The sequence below is a fragment of the Ochotona princeps genome, chromosome 11 (genome assembly GCF_030435755.1).
Source record: "Ochotona princeps isolate mOchPri1 chromosome 11, mOchPri1.hap1, whole genome shotgun sequence".
In the NCBI taxonomy this organism is placed as follows: Eukaryota; Metazoa; Chordata; class Mammalia; order Lagomorpha; family Ochotonidae; genus Ochotona; species Ochotona princeps.
This window is the reverse complement of record NC_080842.1, coordinates 41,512,746-41,533,064: the sequence shown is the minus strand read 5'-3', so window position 1 is coordinate 41,533,064 and position 20,319 is coordinate 41,512,746. Positions and strand designations below refer to the sequence as shown.

Genomic DNA, 20,319 nt, shown 5'->3' with positions numbered 1-20,319 from the left:
CGCAGGTAAGCATTGTTGGGATGGGATCATTTTAGAAATCATTTACTCTAGAAGAGTTTCCGGATCTGCCAGGCTGCTGTCTTCCCAAACACCCTTTTGCACATCTCCATGGCCTTATACCCCCAATGTTTTATTGCTGGCTTTCTTTGGGGGGGCCACCTTTCACTTAGAAATGAGACAAGAGTTATTTTGTGACTTTAAGTGGAGAAATCAAGAAGCTGTGGTAAGATGTGCTAAGTGACCCAGGGCCATGTTCATTTGCAGCCCAGTTCCCTCCTGCTGTGTGCCTAGCCTGCAGGTAGTGAGCTTCAAATTCCAATCTCCGAAAAATTACACTTGATGACATGTTTTGGACTACCCCAGGTTCCCTGGGAATATTAAATCTATTAATACCTGGGTTCTTCTGACTTAACTTTCTTTGCTTTTGTCATCCTGGTGTTAACACATTCTTGGTTCATGACTAATATTTTTGTCTCTGGTCTTACATACATTTATTTTCTTGTTCATTTTGTCTCAGCACTAAAGAACTTAAGGTTTTTTTTTTTTTTCTTATAGAAAAAGATTTTCCTAGTACATGACCTCAAAGGCCACATAATGCTGCATTTTCAGGATTGCTTGGAGATATAGCACTACCTATTAGAATGCCTGCCAACAGAATGACTGCCTTTCATGGTACTTTACAAACACTGAGAGGGGTTTAGATTTGGTGGGGCATATATCCCAAATTCTTAATTCTGGGTACCAAGGGAAATTCTGATCAAACAATCAATAGATCTTGAAGAAACAATGTTTAGTGTCCTCCAAGCCACACTGGCATAAAGGCAAAACTATTAACCAATGAGTTTAGACTTCTGACTCACAAAACCAAATCAATATATATTTTTTTTGAAAGTGGGTAATACCATTGTTTCCACGCCAATATCATTTTTCCCTGTATCTGGGGTGAGGGAAAAAAACAAAGGGAAAAGCCCCACCCAACCTCCCACCCATCCCAGATTCCCAACTGGAGGCGCGCTCTGAGGGTCCTGCTCATACAGTTTTGATAGTTCATCAGTTCTGGATTGCTGCCAATCTCTCAGTTCCAATCGCAATGAACCCTATTCAGAATCCACTGGCTGACAGTCTCTTCATGGTTGGGGTTCTAAGATCAGCAGTTCAGTTGGAGGGATCTCCAAAGAAACTTCATCTGAGATGATCCCAGGCCTGATTCTTGCGCGAATTTGCTAGTACAGAGTCCGACACCGTCCGTCACACCAATCAGCTTATGCTCATGCTGGTCACTGGGATTGCTGGGTTCGTTGTTTCCAGCCCTGTCTTCCTCGTGAACCAATGGGTGTTGTAGTCCAGTTCGATCCTGCCCACTTCATACTCGGTCCTCCCAAATCAATATTATCAGAATAACTCCTTTAAGTCAAATGAGAGGAAGAGTTGGGATTTTGGTGGTTGTTGCTTGTAACAGAAACTCAAGTAAGTGTATGAAAATCAGAGATGAGTATGTGGTACTTGGCTTGGAGAACTACAAGGACAGCTCTCAAAGGGAACACACGAGCTGTAGCAGCCCGTGTCCTCAGGACCAAGAATCAGCCTGTTTCTCATCAGTGTCTCTCCCTTACACATACAGAACACTTTGACCTTGACCTCCCCAATGAAGTGAGGACACCTTTTTATCCCGTATAATAATGTCAGATTACATGTCTAATCCTTCGGTTTAATACTACTAAAAACAGGATAAGATAACTGTGAAGAGCCAGGCCTGCATCAAGACCCACCCTTTTCCAGGGAAGCAGTGCCTCTCTCTAGAAGGTTTCCGGGAAATCTTGCAGGGAAAACAAACAATTAAAAAGAAATTGCTACCATGGCTCATTACACAGAGCTACCCAAAAAAGGAATTCTAATAATAATGTGGAAAGACCATATATCTTGTGAATTAATATTTATGACTTGTTATACTGCATCAAACACTATTCTAAACAGGAATGAATATAAAAAAGGGTGGTAAGACTCTCCTACCTAGGTAATTTGTCCACAATTGTCAGTGGAAAAACATGTCACTCAATAATCAAACTCCATTGTCTGTGAACCCTATCATTAACAGTTCTGTCTTTTGGCTTCTGGTACTGAAGTCAAAGGCTCTACTCTGTGATGTTTGACTCCGTGACCCCTGCACTCCCCCCATCTCTTCCAGTCTATGAAACTCCAAATATCTCTTAAGAATTGCAGATGCAGATATTACATTGTTAAACAGTGTTATAAGCTTAATTGCACCCACTTGCCATTTCCTTTTTAGTACGTTTGTTGTCCTAACTCCAGAACCACAGAATGTGACTGTTTTTATGTTTTGATAAGGCTTAAATAGAGATAATTAAGGTAAAATGAATTCATCTGGGAGGACCCTAACCCAATAAGATTGGTATCCTTACAAGAGGAGGCAACTTGGACACACATGGTCAGAGACACACATGGGTCATTGGAAAAGCTCAATGAAGACAGTCATCTGCAGGACACAGAGAGAGAAGCACCCAAATAAACCAACCCTGCTGATGTCTTCACCTTTGATTTCCTGCCTCTGTAACTTGGAGGAAATACAGTGGCATTTCAAAAAGTTTGTGGAAAAGGGAATTAAAAGATAACGTGTATTGTCCAAGAGCCTTATAAAAGAGAAATCTCTCCCTGCTGGTTCACTCCCCAAATGCCCACAACTATCAAGGGTAGGGGCCAGGCCAGGGTGAAGCCAGGAGCCAGGAGCCAGGAAACCAATCTGGGTCTCCTACAGGGGTGATATGGACCCAACTACCTGAACCATCACCTGCTGCCTATTGGAGTGTACATGAGGAGGCTGCAACTAAGAGCAGAACATAGGCACTACTTGAACCTATATATTCTAATCAAGGATGCAGGCATCCCAACTGCCATCTTACTGAACCAACTGCAACCCCTATTACTATTCTAGTTAGTCATAATTTCCTGTCTAAGCCCTCACCTTTCTCATATGATATTCCAGTGGTCCAAACTGGGGTGACACCCAAATTGTTCTCATTATAGTGCTCTTGTCCTACCAGTCCTCTACCTACTCTGCCCTAGGCCTCATCTCTCTCCCACTAGGGATCCACTCTCTCTGGCAAACCAGACATAGTTATCACGATAACACTATTCCCGGTCCCTTACCAGGCCTAGATCTTGAGCCTTCAGCCCCTGCAGTGAATTTGCCAGTATCTTGGCCCTGCCTAATCCTGCTTGGTTTATGTTTCTGCCTTTGCTCTCTGTCAATTCACCCTGTACTCAGCAAACTGTCTGCTGGGAGCATGCTCAGATGCCCCCCACCAAACACAGCGCACATCTGGAAGTGTACATCCACTCCTGAAGAAACAGCCAACGTGGCCGCCCCACTACACAGAACCTGGCACCAAAAGGAAAACATTTTCGTGTGTGTGTATATGTATTTTTGCTCAACAGAGTACTGCTAAATGACCAGGGTTTGTGGAAAAGCACATCAATTGTATAGAATTTTTCAGTTTACAAGCTTCCTAATATTGTACCACCACATTGGCAAAGCAGTACTAGGAGGCTATTAGGACACAATCTGGAAATTACTTCATTATTGAGGTTTACAATGATATTTGCCAACATGGGATTTTTTTTTGCTTATGTGTGTGCTCAAAAAAAATTTCCAGCCATACTGTTTATAGCTCCAATATAGTAATATCTCCACAAAAAATTTCATGGAAGAAAAATGAAATATTCAAATAACCCAAGCATTGTAGATCTACCAAATACCATGCTTTACCTTTATGTTTCTTTCTTATCTTTTCTTTCTATTTTTTTTTATCATCTACAGACAGTTAAAAAAAAAAAAACAACCTGATAACGTCAAAAGATGAGAAAAGCCAAACTCTGGGAAATAAAGGAACCATAAATCAGAAAAACTTTAGAGCTGCTGGAAAGACACTTTAATTTTGTAGACAAAAGACTGCATTAAGGAGGAATAATGCAATAATCAAAGGTGAACGGATCTCTATTGTCTGGCGTCTTTCTCTGTGGGAATTTTCCCACCCCTGACAGCTGTAGGCGGGGGAGGGGCGCCGAATGTGGCTGCGCCTTTATTCTTTCACCCTTTCCCCCCAGCCCCTCCTCTTCTCCGTCAATAAATGTCTGCAATCACATTCTTGAGCTCCTGTGTGATTTCAAGGTTCATCTCTTCCATGCAGCTCAAACACTAATTATCCCAGCTGTAATTAGTAAGATAATTAAATATTGGCTCACTCATCACTCTACCTTGGGTCGGGTCGTGATTCTCCCAGAAGACCTTGAGCAGTTCCTCAAAGCTGATGTGCTCTGGCTGGTACACAACTCGGACGACTTCTGCGTGGCCAGTTTTGCCTTGAAAGGAAACAGAATGTACACATGGAATTGATTGACAACATCAATTTACTGCAACTTGTTGGTTCTCAAAAACCCAACAGGCAAAAGCTAAAGCACTTCTGAAGAATGAAAGGAAGGAAGGAAGGGAGGAAAGAGGAAGGGAGAGGGGGAAGGAAGGAAGGAAGGAAGGAAGGAAGGAAGGAAGGAAGGAAGGGAGGGAGGGAGGGAGGAAGGAAGGAAGGAAGGAAGGAGAGAGGGAGGGAGGGAGGGAGAGAGTGGAAGCATCAGTGGATATCAGCTTCCAGCCTCCTCCTGTCTCTCTGGCTACTGCCTTTTCCATTAAGCACACAACTGCCAACCGGCAAGCTTCCTGGGGTGAGTTCTTCATTGAGAGAGAGAGAAAGAGAGAGAGAGAGAGAGAGAGAGAGAGAGTTAGTTTTGTTAAGTTCATGAAGAAAAAGCAAGCAGGCTTTTTGAACTCTATGGACCCAAGTGGAAATGATGTTAGAGACGGGAAGCACTACCGGGGTGACTGCACCAATTTATTCTAGTCATCAGCCCCATGCTGTATGCAGTAAACAGCATGAGGCAAAGCCAGCTTGGGCCAGATGTAGAGAAACCTACAAACCTATACAAATCAAAACAAAACAGCAACAACAAAACACAGGCTGCAACTCACGTTAGATAGACTAGTTAGTGGAAGGACAGATTTGCTGTGCTGCTAATGTTGGGGCAAGGGTTACATTCAAACACTTGGGGTAGGAGCATGCTTGTTTTTTCTCAGCCTAATTCCTCTCTTTGACAAACAATGACCTTAGCAAATGTCTCTGTGTGCGACTAAGTGTGAGTAGGGCCCTTGTCCAGTGTGCTCCAGAAGGTTCAGTGCGACACAGCAGTGGGCATTTGCAGGAGCACTGGGACCTATGGAATTCACACCTTATAGTCTTCCCGGTGAGTAACAGACCCTTTCCCGGCTGACATCATCCCAATACTTAGATTTATTTCCCATCTCTTTATGGTCACTCTGTCCAAAGAGAGGTCTGATCTTTTGGCCTCAGCTCCTGAGAGAAAATGTCCTACACAAAAGAAATGAGGATGGCCACACGGATCCTAACATGGGGCCAGTTACACCTGACAGTCTTGAATTGGAAACTGGCCATGTAAAAAAGATCAACCAAGCAGATTAGGCGCGGGTGGGGAGTATTGTGTAATACTGTGTCAGTCAGCCTGAACATGGGGCTCCTCCTTATGGACCATCAACCAATGAATCATGCCCACACAGTGGAGTCACAATAAAAAATAGGCACTGAAACTCAGGCAAACCTCTGGTGAACAGTATTCTCTGCACATCATCATATATTGAAGCCAGGAGGATAATGCCCCTGACTCCAGCGGAACAGAAATGTTTGAAACCTTCCCAGACAGCTCTTCAATGAGTGGACTTTGGGCTTTTTTTTTCTCTCTGTAATAAATCATAACCATGAGTCTAACAGCTTTCAGTGTATTCTGAGTCCTTGCAGAAAATTATCAAACATAAGGGTGGTTCAGAGAGGGAGGGGAGAAAACCCTGAACTTGCATCTTATTTGGCAAAGGTGTTTTGCCATAAGTTGGTTTACCTCACTTCGGTTCTCAAAACTGTATGATGATATGGCCATTAAAAGTATACATCCCCTTGTGACAAACTGAAAAAAAATGAGATACAAGAAGGGTAGATTTGCCCGAGGGAATATGGTGAATTTCTGGGCCACAACTTGAACATCCTACGTTTTAACTTCTTTTCCAGAATTCTGTCTAATACATCAAAGGGAAGGAAGCTGGGTGGTCACTTGGGAGACGAGTCCAGAAAAATAAAAGAAACATATTCATTATCTTTAATCTTTTTAATATTTCAGCTTCCTTCTAATTATAGAGACAGCATTTGTGAATAATATGAAGCTTAGGAAATGGGGGAAAGTTCAAAACATAAAAATACTCCTCTAGTCCTGTCTCATGAGAGCTATATCAACATTTTTTAATTCATTTTCTTTTTAGATGCACATCAGACATGCATGCTCATACCATGTGAAAATAAAATTTCTTCCACTGTAATCACAGTAGCATGTTTGTCCCAGTTACTGGAGTATTATGATGTCACTGAGATTTTTGGGAAATACCACTTATCATGACTTCTAACACAGCATAAGATGCTTGTCTAATTACTGACTCCATCACTCCCTGTCCTTGGGCGTTTAGACTGAATCCTATTCTTATCATGAATGCAAATATTTTTCCACACTTCTGAGTCTGTCTCAAGTCATAGCTATATAAGTAGAATTTCTAAATCCATGTTTATAAATATTTTAAAATTTCTTGATGCCCAGTGAAACTGCCTTTCAGTAAAGATGATCCAATTTTCTTCTATTGTATATTCAAGAACCATTCAAACTCCCTATAAAATGGCTTGGCGATTTATAGGCATAATATAATGTCCAATTATTTCCTTTTTAATAGGTTTCATCATTAATGCAGTAAAATATACTTCACACTTCAAAAAGTATTTTTTTACTTCTATTGGAAAGTCAGATTTACAGAGATAAGTAGAAACAGGAAGATCTTCCCTTTGCTGGTTCACTCCCAAAGTGGCTACAATGATTGGAGCTGAGCTGAAGCCAGGAGTCATAGCTTCTTCCAGGTCTTTGAGCCATCCTCTATTGCTTTCCCAGGCCACAAGCAGGGAGCTGGTAAAAAAGTGGAGCAGCTGGGACAAGAACCGACATCCATACGGGATCTTGGTGTATGTAAGGTGAGGACTTTAGCTGCTAGGCTACTGCACTGGGCCCTACTGCATACTTATTAATAATTTTAATTTCCTCTTTGCTCTGACTTTTGTTATGTCCTTTTTATTTGAAGTGATTGGTCATTTTAATGTTTCATCATTAATGGGTCAATCCATATAATTCTGATTCACATATGATAACCATTCAAATGAGCATCCTAACATTTTATGCAAATAGATGAGAAGAATGATAGCAGAGAGTTTATGAATATCATGTTATTATTGAACTACTTTTTATCTCCTTCAAAATGTTATTTCATAATTTGGAATGTTTGATTGATTTAAACATATAAGCATTAAATCTCTGAAAATTAAAAATGGCAATAATATGCTATAAATATGACAGATGTATCTGGTATGGGAAGCGTTGAAACTGCATTAGAGGTATAAGCAAAAGAATACAAACGAGCTATTCACATAGGCAGAAATAAATGTAAATGAAGACAGAGGAAATGCTTGACATTTTAAGTGACCAGACAGAAACAAACAAGCGCACATCGAACATTAACATACCATCTCTTATATATGATATTTTTTAAGCTGCTTAACAGTATCTTGCTTAACAGTTGTTGAGGATACACTACATTTGGATTGGCTAGTGACAGGTAAAATTAAGCCCCCTTTGAAGCCATACTGGCATGGCAATAACCCACAAAGACACTCATTCCACCTCACATGATGCAGGAAATCTATCTCAAAGGCGCAACCTCTAAAAAGGTGCTCCCTTGATGTTTCAGTGGGTAAGGACTGTTAAGAAACACAAAAATCAAACCTAAGGAAGAAGCATAAAGGATGTGCAGAAATTGCATGGAAATCCACGTTACGAAAAATGGACACAAGCATATCAAGACTGTTTTATTCCAAAAATAAACTTATCTGATGATTCCATTTTTCTACAAACTTTGCCATCCTAACCCTTGTTACGAGTGCAGTTCAGTGATACTAAACACCACCATTCATCCCCATTACTCTAGATCGCGCAAAAGGGACTTCATGTAAGTAGAATCACACAATATCTGTTTTTGGCGTAACATCCTAAGGTTCACTCATATGAGTGGCATGTCCCAGAACTTCCTCCCTTTCTAGGGCTGAATGTTATTCCACTGTGTGCATCTTTGGGCATACAAGGTGATGAAAAACATCCCTGAAAAATGGAGTTAAAGAACAAGGTGAGTTTTTCATGGACTTTTTGAAGCTCGTGTGTGTGTGTGTGTGTGTGTGTGTGTGCACATGTGTGCACTATGTATAACACAGTGCTCCTCTATTCTTCCTTCTGTAGACATCCAGGTTCATCCCCCATTCGGGTTACTGTGAATAGTGCTGCTCTGAAACCAGGTGCACATGCATTGCTTACGATCATTTACAAGGAGTGATATGGTCCCTGCTTTACAGATGAGAATATCCAGGGCTTGTCACAGTGTTCTCACCATGTCCCAAGGAGTTAGACACAGAACCCAGTCACAAGCCCCACAGCTTTCCACCAGAGAGGAAGATGAGACTCCTTCTCTAGTGCTCACTTAGGCTTCTCAATGGAGAAACTGAACGTCACCAAGTGACAGCACGTGTTACCTGGGTAACCACCTAGATGAAACCAATCATAGCTGTGTGGCCACTGACTCCCCTGGGGCGTAGTGAATAGTTTATAGGATCAGCCAATTCTTTCGTGGGAGCAAAATGGGGTCAGAAATGCTTTCCACTTGCCCATAAATACTTGCAAACATGGTCTGCCACAGACGTTATTTGTGGAGAGGTTTAAGGAAGCCTGGTTGTTTAAGTGAAACTACTACCATTCAAATTCAAGGTCCATTTGCATTGACAAACAGCACTGAGATGCCCTTGCCAAACTCACCTTTAAGTTTCTTTACTTTATTTCTCCAAAGTAAAAGAAACCTGTGTAAAAATACACAGTGCAAATGATCAAAAGGATTAAGGGACTCGGAACTACTTACAGAAATGGCCAAGCTTTAACAGCAGTGAGCCATCGCGCTAGGGTAATTTCATTTCAGAGACCAATCTGCAAATACTTTCCTGTGCTTCCACAGATAAAAGGCCATATCTTAAAAAATACTCCGAGCTGTGTCTTCACATAACATCGCACAAATAGCATGATAGATGTGATGTGCAAACATACTTGTTAACAATTCACAGCAGCACTGTAGGTGCTTTAACACTGTCGTTCAAAAATATCTTGAAAAGAAAAATGAAAAGGACAAGTGTCCTTTCTGAATGGCACCCTTTGCTGCCTTAGCCTGCAGCCCCAGAGGACAGGGAACAAAATGCAGAGGGGCCATTCACATCGAGACAAAACATCTAAGTGGAGACCTAAGGGCCTGTGCTAGGAGCTCAAAAAACAGACTGCTCTTGGAGGTGGGGGGTCTTCTAGGGCTACTTGGAAACTAAATATCCATGAACCAGGTGCCTGTAAAGGGAACTCCATTATAAATATTCCAGGGCTTATTTTTTCTTTCTTAAAAGGCAGAGTGCTAGGGGTAGATCTGAGGAGGTGTGTTGGGGAGAGGGATAGAGACAGAGAGAAAGAACAAGAAAGAGAGATTGATTCATTCATTCTTCATCTTCTGATTCACTTCCCAATGGCTGCAATACCCAGGTGAAGCCAGGAACTCCATCTTGGTCTCCCACATACATGGTAACAAAGACCCAACTACTTGGATCATTCTCTGCTGCCTTCCCAAGCACATCAATCGGATTCGAAATGCAGCAGCCAGAACTTGAATTGGTGCTTGGTTATGAGGCACCAGTGTCACAAACTGTGGGCTAACTCATTGCACTACAATGTTGGCCCTGATTAGCCAGGTTTAAAATCCTATACCACAGCTTTCATCTTGAATGGAAGATTTTTCTTTTCAGTTCTTCCAGACCTACATGATTGGCCTTCCTCCTACTGCTTCATGAGACAAGAACAGGGATGGGATGAGAGGAGAAGCATGCTGGGAGTTGAGCAGGTGGAGTGTAAAGGGATAGTAATGTGCTGTGCCACCAGGGGATTCCCCCACCACTCAGGAGCCAGATTGTGAGGCTGCCTACTCAGCAATGCCTCGTGGCCACAGGGCCAGGGAGAGGGGACATAGCTGGCTCAAAGCACAGCGCCCTGACAAATCAGCCTGGCTTCTTGCACATCCATTTTTGGATATATTTTTTAATCTACTAGCCATTGTATGCTTCATTGTCTTCACTTTTGAAATAGGGAACTAGCACCTGGCATAAAGACCCAAGGCCAGTGAAGTCTATGTTTTATTCATCTAAAGTATGCTATTGTCATTATTTTCTAACCAGCTACCACAGACTTAGGAAACAGAGGAATGGAAGTCATGCTTAAGGTATGGTTCAAACACTTTAATTCAATACTTGTTTGACTGTGATTGGGTACCAGTCTCCTATTTTTTCAGATGGAGACAAAATACTCAGTGAGGTTGGGAGAATCAATATGATGGAATAGTGTAAGGACTCGTTTAAGTAGATGGAGATATATTAGCCAGTGTGAAGCAGAGAGGGCACATACCATGAAATAGGAGAGGACAGAACAACAGCAGAGGGGTAACAAGAGACTGACACACACAGGAAAGCAGTGGACACAACGGTGTGGCATTGCAGTGACTGATACCCCAGCAGCATTCAGCAAGTGGTAATCTGAACTCCACCAGCAACAAGGTGGGAAATGACATTTACCGGGAGCTCAGGAGGTGAACCCAGACAAAGAACTGCCCATCCTGCTGGTCTAATTTGACCAGGAGCAGAGATAGAGTAGCAGGTCCCAGACAGGCGGTGCAGGAACAGGGTAGATTTCACAGCCCAGTCTGCCTCCTAGAGCCAAATTAGGTGCCATTTTGTTTAAGCAGGCAAAGGCTAGGGGGAAGGACTGTGCATGCACTGAGCTGGAAGTGAACTCATTTCTGACTCAGTGAACTGCAACAATGTGACATCCTACAGGTTCCACCGAAGACAGGTCTGGGTATTCCTCAGACCTGATGGCCAGCAGATCAAAAACTCTAGTGGTGGCACATCAGGCACCATTTCTCCCATCCAAGTACTAACCAGGCCCGACACTGCTTAGCTTCCGAGATCAGACGAGATCGGGAGCGTTCAGGGTGGTATGGCAGTAGACAGGCGCCATTTCTTACAGTGTGACAGAGGATTTAAGACTGCAGAGGACTACAGTGAGCTGTGCATGCACTGAGCTCAGCAAGAACTCACTGAGCTCAGTGCATTGCACTGGTCCCACAGGAAAATAATACCAATTACGGCACCGTATGGGTAAAATAGGTCTGTGTGGCCCCAGACCTAACGGCCAATGGGTTCCATCAAGATCAGCATCAACAACCTAGTTATATAGGACATCTGGTATCTCCCTAATCCTGGGACCTGCTCCAACCAAAAGTGGAACAAAGGTTGTACAGACAACTGTGCAGCCTCTGCATGGTATCACAGGAGGTGGAGACTGGTGAGCCAGGAGCTAGGGCTACAGAAACTATGGTGGAAATCTAACATAAGAACCCAGACCTGGAACTCACTGGAGGGAGTGGCACAAGTGACTGCAAACAAAGAGCTATGTATTAACTGCAATAAGTAAAATCAAACTGTAGATCTGTGGGTGACACAGCTTAGAAACTTGCCCCAAGGAGAAGAATCTGATAACCAGAAGTACAATGACCAAGAGCAAAAGAAGAGACAGAGACACAATGAGTACTGCTGAAGACTCCCCTGCAAAGGATCAGAACCCTTTGCCAACCTCAGAGTTCACTGAGGAAGAGATTGAGAAAATGGGGGACACAGAATTCAAAATACTTGGTATAAAACTTGCTGTCAACAATGAGAAGCACATAAAGCAGGCATTCAAGGAATTCAAGGAATATGTCACACTGGAAATGATTCCAATGAAAGCTGATACATCAGAAATGAAGAATACAGTGGAGCAAATTAAAAGTACAGTGGAGAGTCTCCAAAATAGGAGCCAGAAGAAAGAATCTCAAAATTAGAAGGTATTTCCTGTCATTAGGGGGAAGCAAACAAGACTGAAAGCTGACCTGGATCAGGCCAAAAAAGTATTCAAGAATTGAAAGACACTATTAAAAGGCCAAATGTAAGAGTTATGGGAGCCCCAGAAGGTACAGAAAGAGAAGCTGGATTTAAAAATATATTTAATGAAATAATAAGGGAAAATTTCCCTAATCTAGAGCAACAATTAAAAAACAACATCCAGGATGGGCACAGAATCCCAACAGGGTTGACCAAAAACGATCTTCATCAAGACACATGATCGTCAAGCTCTCTTCAATCCAACATAAGGAAAACATCCTTAAATGTGCACATGAAAAAAAAAAATAAACTGACATATAAAGGAATGCCAATTAAACTCACAGGAGATCTCTTACAGGAGAGAGAATGAAGCAATGTATTCCAGATTCTAAAAGAAAAAATTTTCAGCTCAAAATAACGTACCCAGCAAAGCTTTCCTTTGTCTTTGAAAATGAAATAAAATTCTTCCACAGTAAAAAAAAAGTTAAAAGAATATGCCTCTACCAAACCTGCCCTACAAATGATACTTAAAGATGTTCTCTTGGGGGGGTGGGATTTTTGGGGGGAATCCCAAATAAAATAAAATTTTAAAAAATAGGACTAAAAAAATAAAAAAGATGTTCTCTTGACAGAGAAAAGGAATAGCGCCCATCAAAGCCAAAGATAAACGCGAAGAACATCCCAGTAAAATAATAACAGAAGAGTAAATCAATGAACAACCTATTGCTAAAATGACAGGACCAAATTAGCACTTATTTGTATTCACCCTGAAAGTAAATAGCTTAAACTCATCAATCAAACGTCATAGATTAGTATGCTGAATTAAAAAACAAAATCTATCTATCTGTTGCCTACAGGAGACACATTTCAGCAACAAAGATCAGCAGAAACTGTATCTCATGGATTTTGATGCTTTTTGCTAGTTTCATCTCTTCAAAACACTGCTGATTAGATTCTTCAATGACTCATAGGTCATACAGAAGCATCATTTTCTTCAAGAAGGTTCTTGATTTTCTTTTTCATTTCTTCAGTGACACATTAGTCATTCAGTAGCATGTTATTTAACTTCTCATGTTGTTAATTTCTTTTTTTCTTCCTGTTGTTGATATTGTTTTGTGGCTTTTCATTTAAGTCTAGTAACTGTGTAATGGAGACTGTCATATCCAGATGTGTGGATACAATGCAGTATGCATCTCTACTTCCAGACAAAGATGGACTCCCAATGAAACTGTTAACTATATCTTGACAATAGGATGCTGGACTCTGCCATTGTCCATGCCTGCAATGATGGACATATGACTGTGTATTAAGAACTATACCACAGGGCCCGGTGGCGTGTCCTAGTGGCTAAAAGTCCTCGCCTTGAACGCCAGGATCCCATATGGGCGCTAGTTCTAATCCTGGCAGCTCCACTTCCCATCCAGCTCCCTGCTTGTGACCTGGGAAAGCAGTCGGGGACGGCCCAATGCTTTGGGACCCTGCAACAATGTGGGAGACCCGGAAGAGGTTCCAGGTTCCTGGCTTCGGGATCGGCGCAGCACTGGCCGTTGCACTCACTTGGGGAGTGAATCATCGGACGGAAGATCTTCCTCTCTGTCTCTCCTCCTCTCTGTATATCTGACTTTGTAATAAAAATAAATAAATCTTTTAAAAAAAGAACTATACTACAGTCATGCTATAGGGGAACTCAGTGGGGAGTGTGAGAGAATTGGGAAGGAGATAAGGGAAATACCAGGGTCTATGGAACTGTATCATAAAATTATAATAATAAAAAGAAGTAAGATTTAAAAAAAATACTCAGTGATATCACCTGTGGGCAGTTGTACTCCTTCAGAGGGATCTCTCCTATCAGGACTAAACCCACAGAGAAACCACAGACTGTAAAGAGGCCTCTAGCTTCTCATATGCAGTTTTACCTAACTCTGGATTTATCCATTCTAGAACTGTCCATTGAGTATGGATAACCAAACACTCAGGCTGTGAGGTTCCGTGACAATCCTGGGGACATGCTCCAGCTCTGAGGATGACAGCAGCCATGCTTGTGTCTAAGCCACAAAGGGGTTCAGATCCTCACTCCGGTGATATGTACTGACCAAGGTAACCCTCACCAGAAACCAGGATGAGTGATATTATCATTTTTGTTGTTTTGGAAGAAGAAACTGAGGGTCAGCAAATTGAAGGAGCTTTACAAAGTCAAAACTAGGGAGCTCAGGAACTAGACTTGAGCAAGGCTAAGGTGACACAAACACAAGGAGAGGACTGAATAGCTGGGTTTACAAGCAGGTAACATGTATTGGGACATCAGAGACATGTGGCAGGGCATGGACATTGTGGAGAAATTGGGGGGTGAGTGTAGAGGAAAAGGGAGCTCATCAGAGTGAGACAAATGCCATAGCAAAAGCAAGAATTTCAGGAGAGGGTAAAGGGGTAGGAGGGGTTCCTATGCTCTGCAAAAGCAGAGGCCCCCCCAGCTGGCCTGTTCTCCCAGCCTGCAACTGCAATCCAATGGAGGCAAGAAGCACAGCCCCTCACTCTTCCTGCATCCCTGCCTCTGGATGCCGCACTTGGCTTTACGAATGGATTCAGAAATGCACTGTAGTATCACAGGAGTCTGTGGGGTTACGTGATGTCTATTTTACTGCTGGAAAAATCACAGCTGAGAACTTTTAAGCAAATACAACAACCCAGAACTTAGCAGAGTTCAGGGTGCTCTGCCCCGTACTGCCTCTCTCACGTCTGTCTTCTTCCTCGGGATCTTAATAGCTGTGTCCTGGCCACCAGAATCTTCCAGCACCAGTGTGATCCCTGACCTCATCTCCATGCCTTAGTCTTCATACATATTAAGTTCCCCAAGAAAAGGAATTACAACAATGGCTCTTCTCTCCCCCAGAACTGAGACTATGAGGATGCGTATTTCGGACAGAGGTGAAGATATCATGTGGGATGACTGCATCCCACCTCAGAGTGCCTGGTTCAAGTCTTGGCTCCACTTGTAATTCAGTTTCCTGCTGATGTAGTACATCCTGGGACACAGCAGTGATGGCTGTGTCTCTGCCTCCCGCACGAGTAACCTAGATTGAGTTCCAGGCTCCTTGGTTTAGGCCTGGCCCAACCATGACTACTACAGGCATTTCAGGTTAAATAATCAAATGGAAGATCTCTCTTTCTGACTCTCTGCCTTCAAGATAAAATGAAAAATTACACACATAAAAAGAACTCTGCACATGATATAATGACAATAGATATGTATGGATAAAAAAATGTAGTTTCACACTACTCACTTAGTCTGCATCTAGACATAGTCATCATGTGACCTTGGCACCATGCAACCTGCCTACGTGGGATCTTGCATATACACTGTGCTCTGACCTTCTGTCTCTTACCATTGGGTTCTACCTAAACCTCACCACACATCCTGCAATGAGCATGGCTACCTCACATAGACATAGCTATGGCAACCACAACACTACACCATATGGGCCAACATGTTTTATTTACCAATTACCAAATATTTATCAAATGTATACTAATTTCTATTCACTATACTAAGTATAGGCTAAGGGTGACAAATGTTGATACAATTACAACATACAGCACTTGTCCCACACATACTGTCTACATTCTATGTCCAGGTAAGGAATTTTCCTTTAAAATAACATGATCTGATACATTTTATTTATCCTATTGGCTAGATGAAGGCAAGAACTGAACTATACTGATATTTCTTTTTCATTATATAATAACTGTTCTTCAACTCCTCTCATCCTTTCCCTGTCATCCAGATTCAACCAAAATGCTAAACTAAATCAAAGAGCACACAAGAACATCCAGGTGTTTGAAGATAAAAAGGGGAGAGGGTGGGTGAATAATGTCTCCCCCTTTCCCATACAAGATTCAAAACATTACTTTTCTCTTGCTAATTAACTATAAAGAGGTAAGATGTCAGCTCGGTTTCATCTCCAGCTCCTGCAGATAGAAAATGTGATTTCCAACAATGTACTCATTATAAAAAAAAGTCCTAATACATCAAAATTGGATGCCCTGTGGAGTTCATTACAGGATTTGAGGAGTGTCTATACTGTCATTTTATCTTGGCTTTTTTTTTCTTTTGTCTCATCAGTCACTTAAAGTGTCCAACGAGAAATGTAAGCTTTAAAAAGCATCAATTGATTGAAATGTAGAAAAAAGTGCTGCAAGAGCAATGGTAATTTTGGGGGGGTCCCACCACAGGGAGACATGGTAGAGAATTTATGATCCTCTGGTGTGTATTTTGCATGGCTATGTCCTTCAGATATGATTCTTGCAGAGCAGTGCTACAAATACAACCTAATACTTGGCAGAGAAAATTGCTCAACAAAACAATCAACTAAACCATCAGCTCTTTCTGTCAGTAGCGGTTTCTTACTTCTAACTACGAGGGGTGAGCAGTTCACTAGTTTCTATATCCAATTTATTTGTTGTAGATGCTGGCTTTCACACCCAGGTTTAACCCTTTGAGCTAGTTTTCCTGGAACATGAAGCATAGCAAAAGCACAAGGTGTTTGGGCTCACTAACTCCTATTTGCTAGACCAGCACCATGTCTTGCCCTACCATGTAACTGGCATGCACTAAGAAAACAGCTGTGGAACAAATCTTCCTGGGCATCTTCTTGATGCCCAGGCAACCAAGAGAAGCAATACATTTTATTTAAATAAGATATAGAGAATCTTAAGCAGCGTATAGCAGACTGAGAAGCTATGATCGTTAATATTACAAAATGGTACCATCAGTGGTTGAGAGAGTGGTGGATGATAGCCCAAGGGTTTGGGTTCCTACCAGCCATGTGGGAGACCCAGAGTTCTGGGTTCCTGTTTAACCCAGCCTACCCTATGCTGTTTTAGGTATTTGAGAAGTGAACCAGCAGACAGATCTCACTCTAACTCTGCTTTTCAAATCAATAAATCTTTAAAATAAAGTGTCTTCCATGGTCTTCAAAACCTACTCTCAGTGATGTGGGTGAGAAAAGACAACACATTTTGGCTGCTTCCATGTTTTTGCAATTACTGATTGTGCTGCTATGAACATAGGAGTGTATGTTGGTTTCTCATAAAACAATTGTTCTGGATATATTCCTAGGAGTGCTATTGCTGGATCATAACGGTATGTTGATTTTGAGTTGTTTGAATATTCTCCATACTGATTTCCATAGAGGCTGTACCAGCCTGCAGCCAAAATGCCCATCAACAGAGGATTGGATAAGAAAGCTATGGTTCATCTACTCCATGGAATACTACTCAGCTATTAAAAAAAACAAAATGCAGTTCTTTGTGGCCAAATGGGCCAAACTGGAAACCATCATGCTAAGGGAAATGAGCCAATCCCAAAAGGCTAAATACCACATGTTTGCCTTAATTTAAGATGATATGATGTTATGTATAACATGTTATGTTATGAATGTTATATGTTGTGTACAAACTAAAATTGAAATGTCAAAAAAAAAAAAAAAAAAAAAGAAAAGACACCGCATGACAGCTCAGCATTACAAACACTGGCTGCTTGTGGAGTAATGCAAGAGAGCTTCTTTGGGTCACCCCAAGACAATGAACCCTATTTACCCACTTGTACACACCCCACAGTGCAGTTGCTCTTGGAAACTAGTGATAATGGTGTGCTTGCCAACTTGTCCAGAAATTAGTTATAAACGCATGATGTAGGAGTCACATGGTAGCACTGTCCAGGAATCATGGCTCAGACATTTTTTTTCCAAGGTTAGATGCTTTAGCAACAAATACCATTACATGTTTAATTTAAATATTCTTGAGACAACTGCAACTAGGAGCCAAGTCTTTTGGTGATTTACTCATAACAGCACCATGCTGAAATACTGCTGGTGGTCTGGAAAAATTCTTGGCTTTGTCTGCAACACAATATCAAAAGCACCAATTATTTTATACAAAAAAAAATCTACCCATCAGCCTTACCTCAAAAGGATGCCAATAAAACAGTCAACCATGTCTTAATAACTTCCTAACTGGCTATGCAGATATCAAATAGAAACTCTTTAGAATATTCATAGAATACCAAAGTAACTGATCTCATAAATTTAGTCTAATACAGTCTACAAGTAAGCATGCTCAATCGAAGGTGGCAACATCCCCACGGGAGCTAACACTGGTTCTGTGGGGGGAAAATACCCTACGTCTTTACATATTAAAATGGCTATGACCCTCCAAAAAGCCATGATATTTACACTGACATATATCTGAGATATAAAAATTTAATGGAAGAGAGCACAACAGAAAATCAGGAAAGAAATGACTAAAAAGGCTATTTAGGGTGGCTATAATTTTTCAAAGGTTGAGAAACATTGATCTAATTGAACTAATATTCATCGCAATCAACATTTTGGTGACATGGTCAAAAATCCAGCCTCATTTTCACTTCTAGATGGACTTGTAATATAATGATCACATGAGAGATTCATCCCACAATTACCACAGAGAGCCTAGCATGAGAGCTGGGCACTCTTTGATTACAGTTAACACAATAACAAATACAATGATTCCTGGCCTCAAGGAATCATAGTTCCAGAAGGCAGAAAAACAAGTAAATGGAAATGCTCGGGATAAAGCCATGACAGTTAGGAAAGACTTACGCTTACAGTTCTGAGGGCACATAGGAGAAGGGCACACACTCAGGGTTTAGGAGCCAGGAAAGACTTTTCAGCTGCAAGAGGGATTTGATGCTGTTAATACTGAGCTCTGTCATAGCCTCCCTTGACCTCAGGCTCTGTTTCATTCTTGGTAACTTCACACTTAGAGGACATCCAGGCAGTCCAAAATGAAAATGAGGAGTGGTCATCTCCACTACATGCCTGTGCTCATAATTATTTTAACTCAGGTGATAAACAAGGCCTTGACCAAAACTTCTCCAGATCAGAACACAAACACCAAGTACTCTAGGTTGGACAGTATGTGCCTCAAAGAAGATACCATGGGATGTACAGTAGCTGCGAAATGGAGACTAACATTCAGATGTGAGGATGTAGTCTGGCATGCATTTCTACTTCCAGACAAAGATGGACTTACAATGAAACTGTTTACTATATCTTGACAATAGGATTCTGGACTCTCTGCCATTGTCCATGCCCGCAATGATGGACATATGACTGAGTATGAAGAACTATATGTTAGTAATGATATAGAGGAACTGGGGGGGGGAGGGAACTGGGGAGAGGATAAGGGAATATGAAACTGTATTATAAAATAATAACAATAATAATAAAATGTATTAAAAAATAAATATTTTTTTAAAAAAGAAAAAAAAGAAGATACCATGGGAACTGATTACAGAATCCCAATTTGAGTCTTAAACATTCTACATTGACTCTGCACTGGATGCTTTCTGCCTTGAGGTTTATGGTTATTTGGTCAGTGGGAGATGATGAACACACTTTAGATTAATGCAGTACTTTTGTAGATGCTAAAATGCTTTCAGATGCATTATCTAATTTTTATACTTTTTAAGTTTTGTAGGTATAAGAGTTCCCCTCAAATGCATGCATTATGTAGTAAACCTTCACAGTAGCTTCATGTATTGTTACATCTTTTCGGATGGAAGTTCAAGTCCTGGTGAAGTCAAATTACTTGCTTAGTTCAGGCCATGCAATAGGTGAAGAAGCTTAATCTTATTTCCATAATCTCACATGCTCTCCCCACAAACACATTAACTAAGGGTAATTACTAAATTATTGCTGCCAATGGCTTCCTATAGATACAAACTCGATGGTAATTTGACTGGTACTGGGGATATTTTAGCCTAGATTAGCAGATCTTTGATAACAGAGTAATTAATTTAGGAACCCAAAAACATGTCCTAAGGAACACACCAAACAGTTTCGACAATAAAGTGCTAGGAAACTTGTGCCAAAGGCACTGGCACTGCAATCAGAACATTTGGTTTGGGTGAATCACTTAACTTCTCTAATCCTCAGGTTTTTCAGTCATCTACAGAGCAGTATGGAAAAAAAAAAAGACAAAAAAAGACACGTTGTAAAGCTTGCAGTCAACAGACACACTCACATGCACAGGATCTGTTAACTAGAAAGCGCTCTAATACTTAGCTTCCTGG

At 41.3% G+C, this 20,319-nt stretch overlaps 1 protein-coding gene across 4 annotated transcripts in view; it reads right to left on the bottom strand.

The window, feature by feature from the left end:
- Positions 1-20,319, bottom strand: part of MSRA (methionine sulfoxide reductase A) — a 409,813-nt gene that overhangs the window by 105,004 nt on the left and 284,490 nt on the right. For all 4 annotated transcript variants that reach the window (XM_058670091.1, XM_058670088.1, XM_058670087.1 and 1 more), the window contains exon 4: positions 4,273-4,377. In XM_058670091.1, the coding sequence (XP_058526074.1) occupies positions 4,273-4,377 (105 nt within the window). The remainder of the gene's footprint in view (positions 1-4,272; positions 4,378-20,319) is intronic.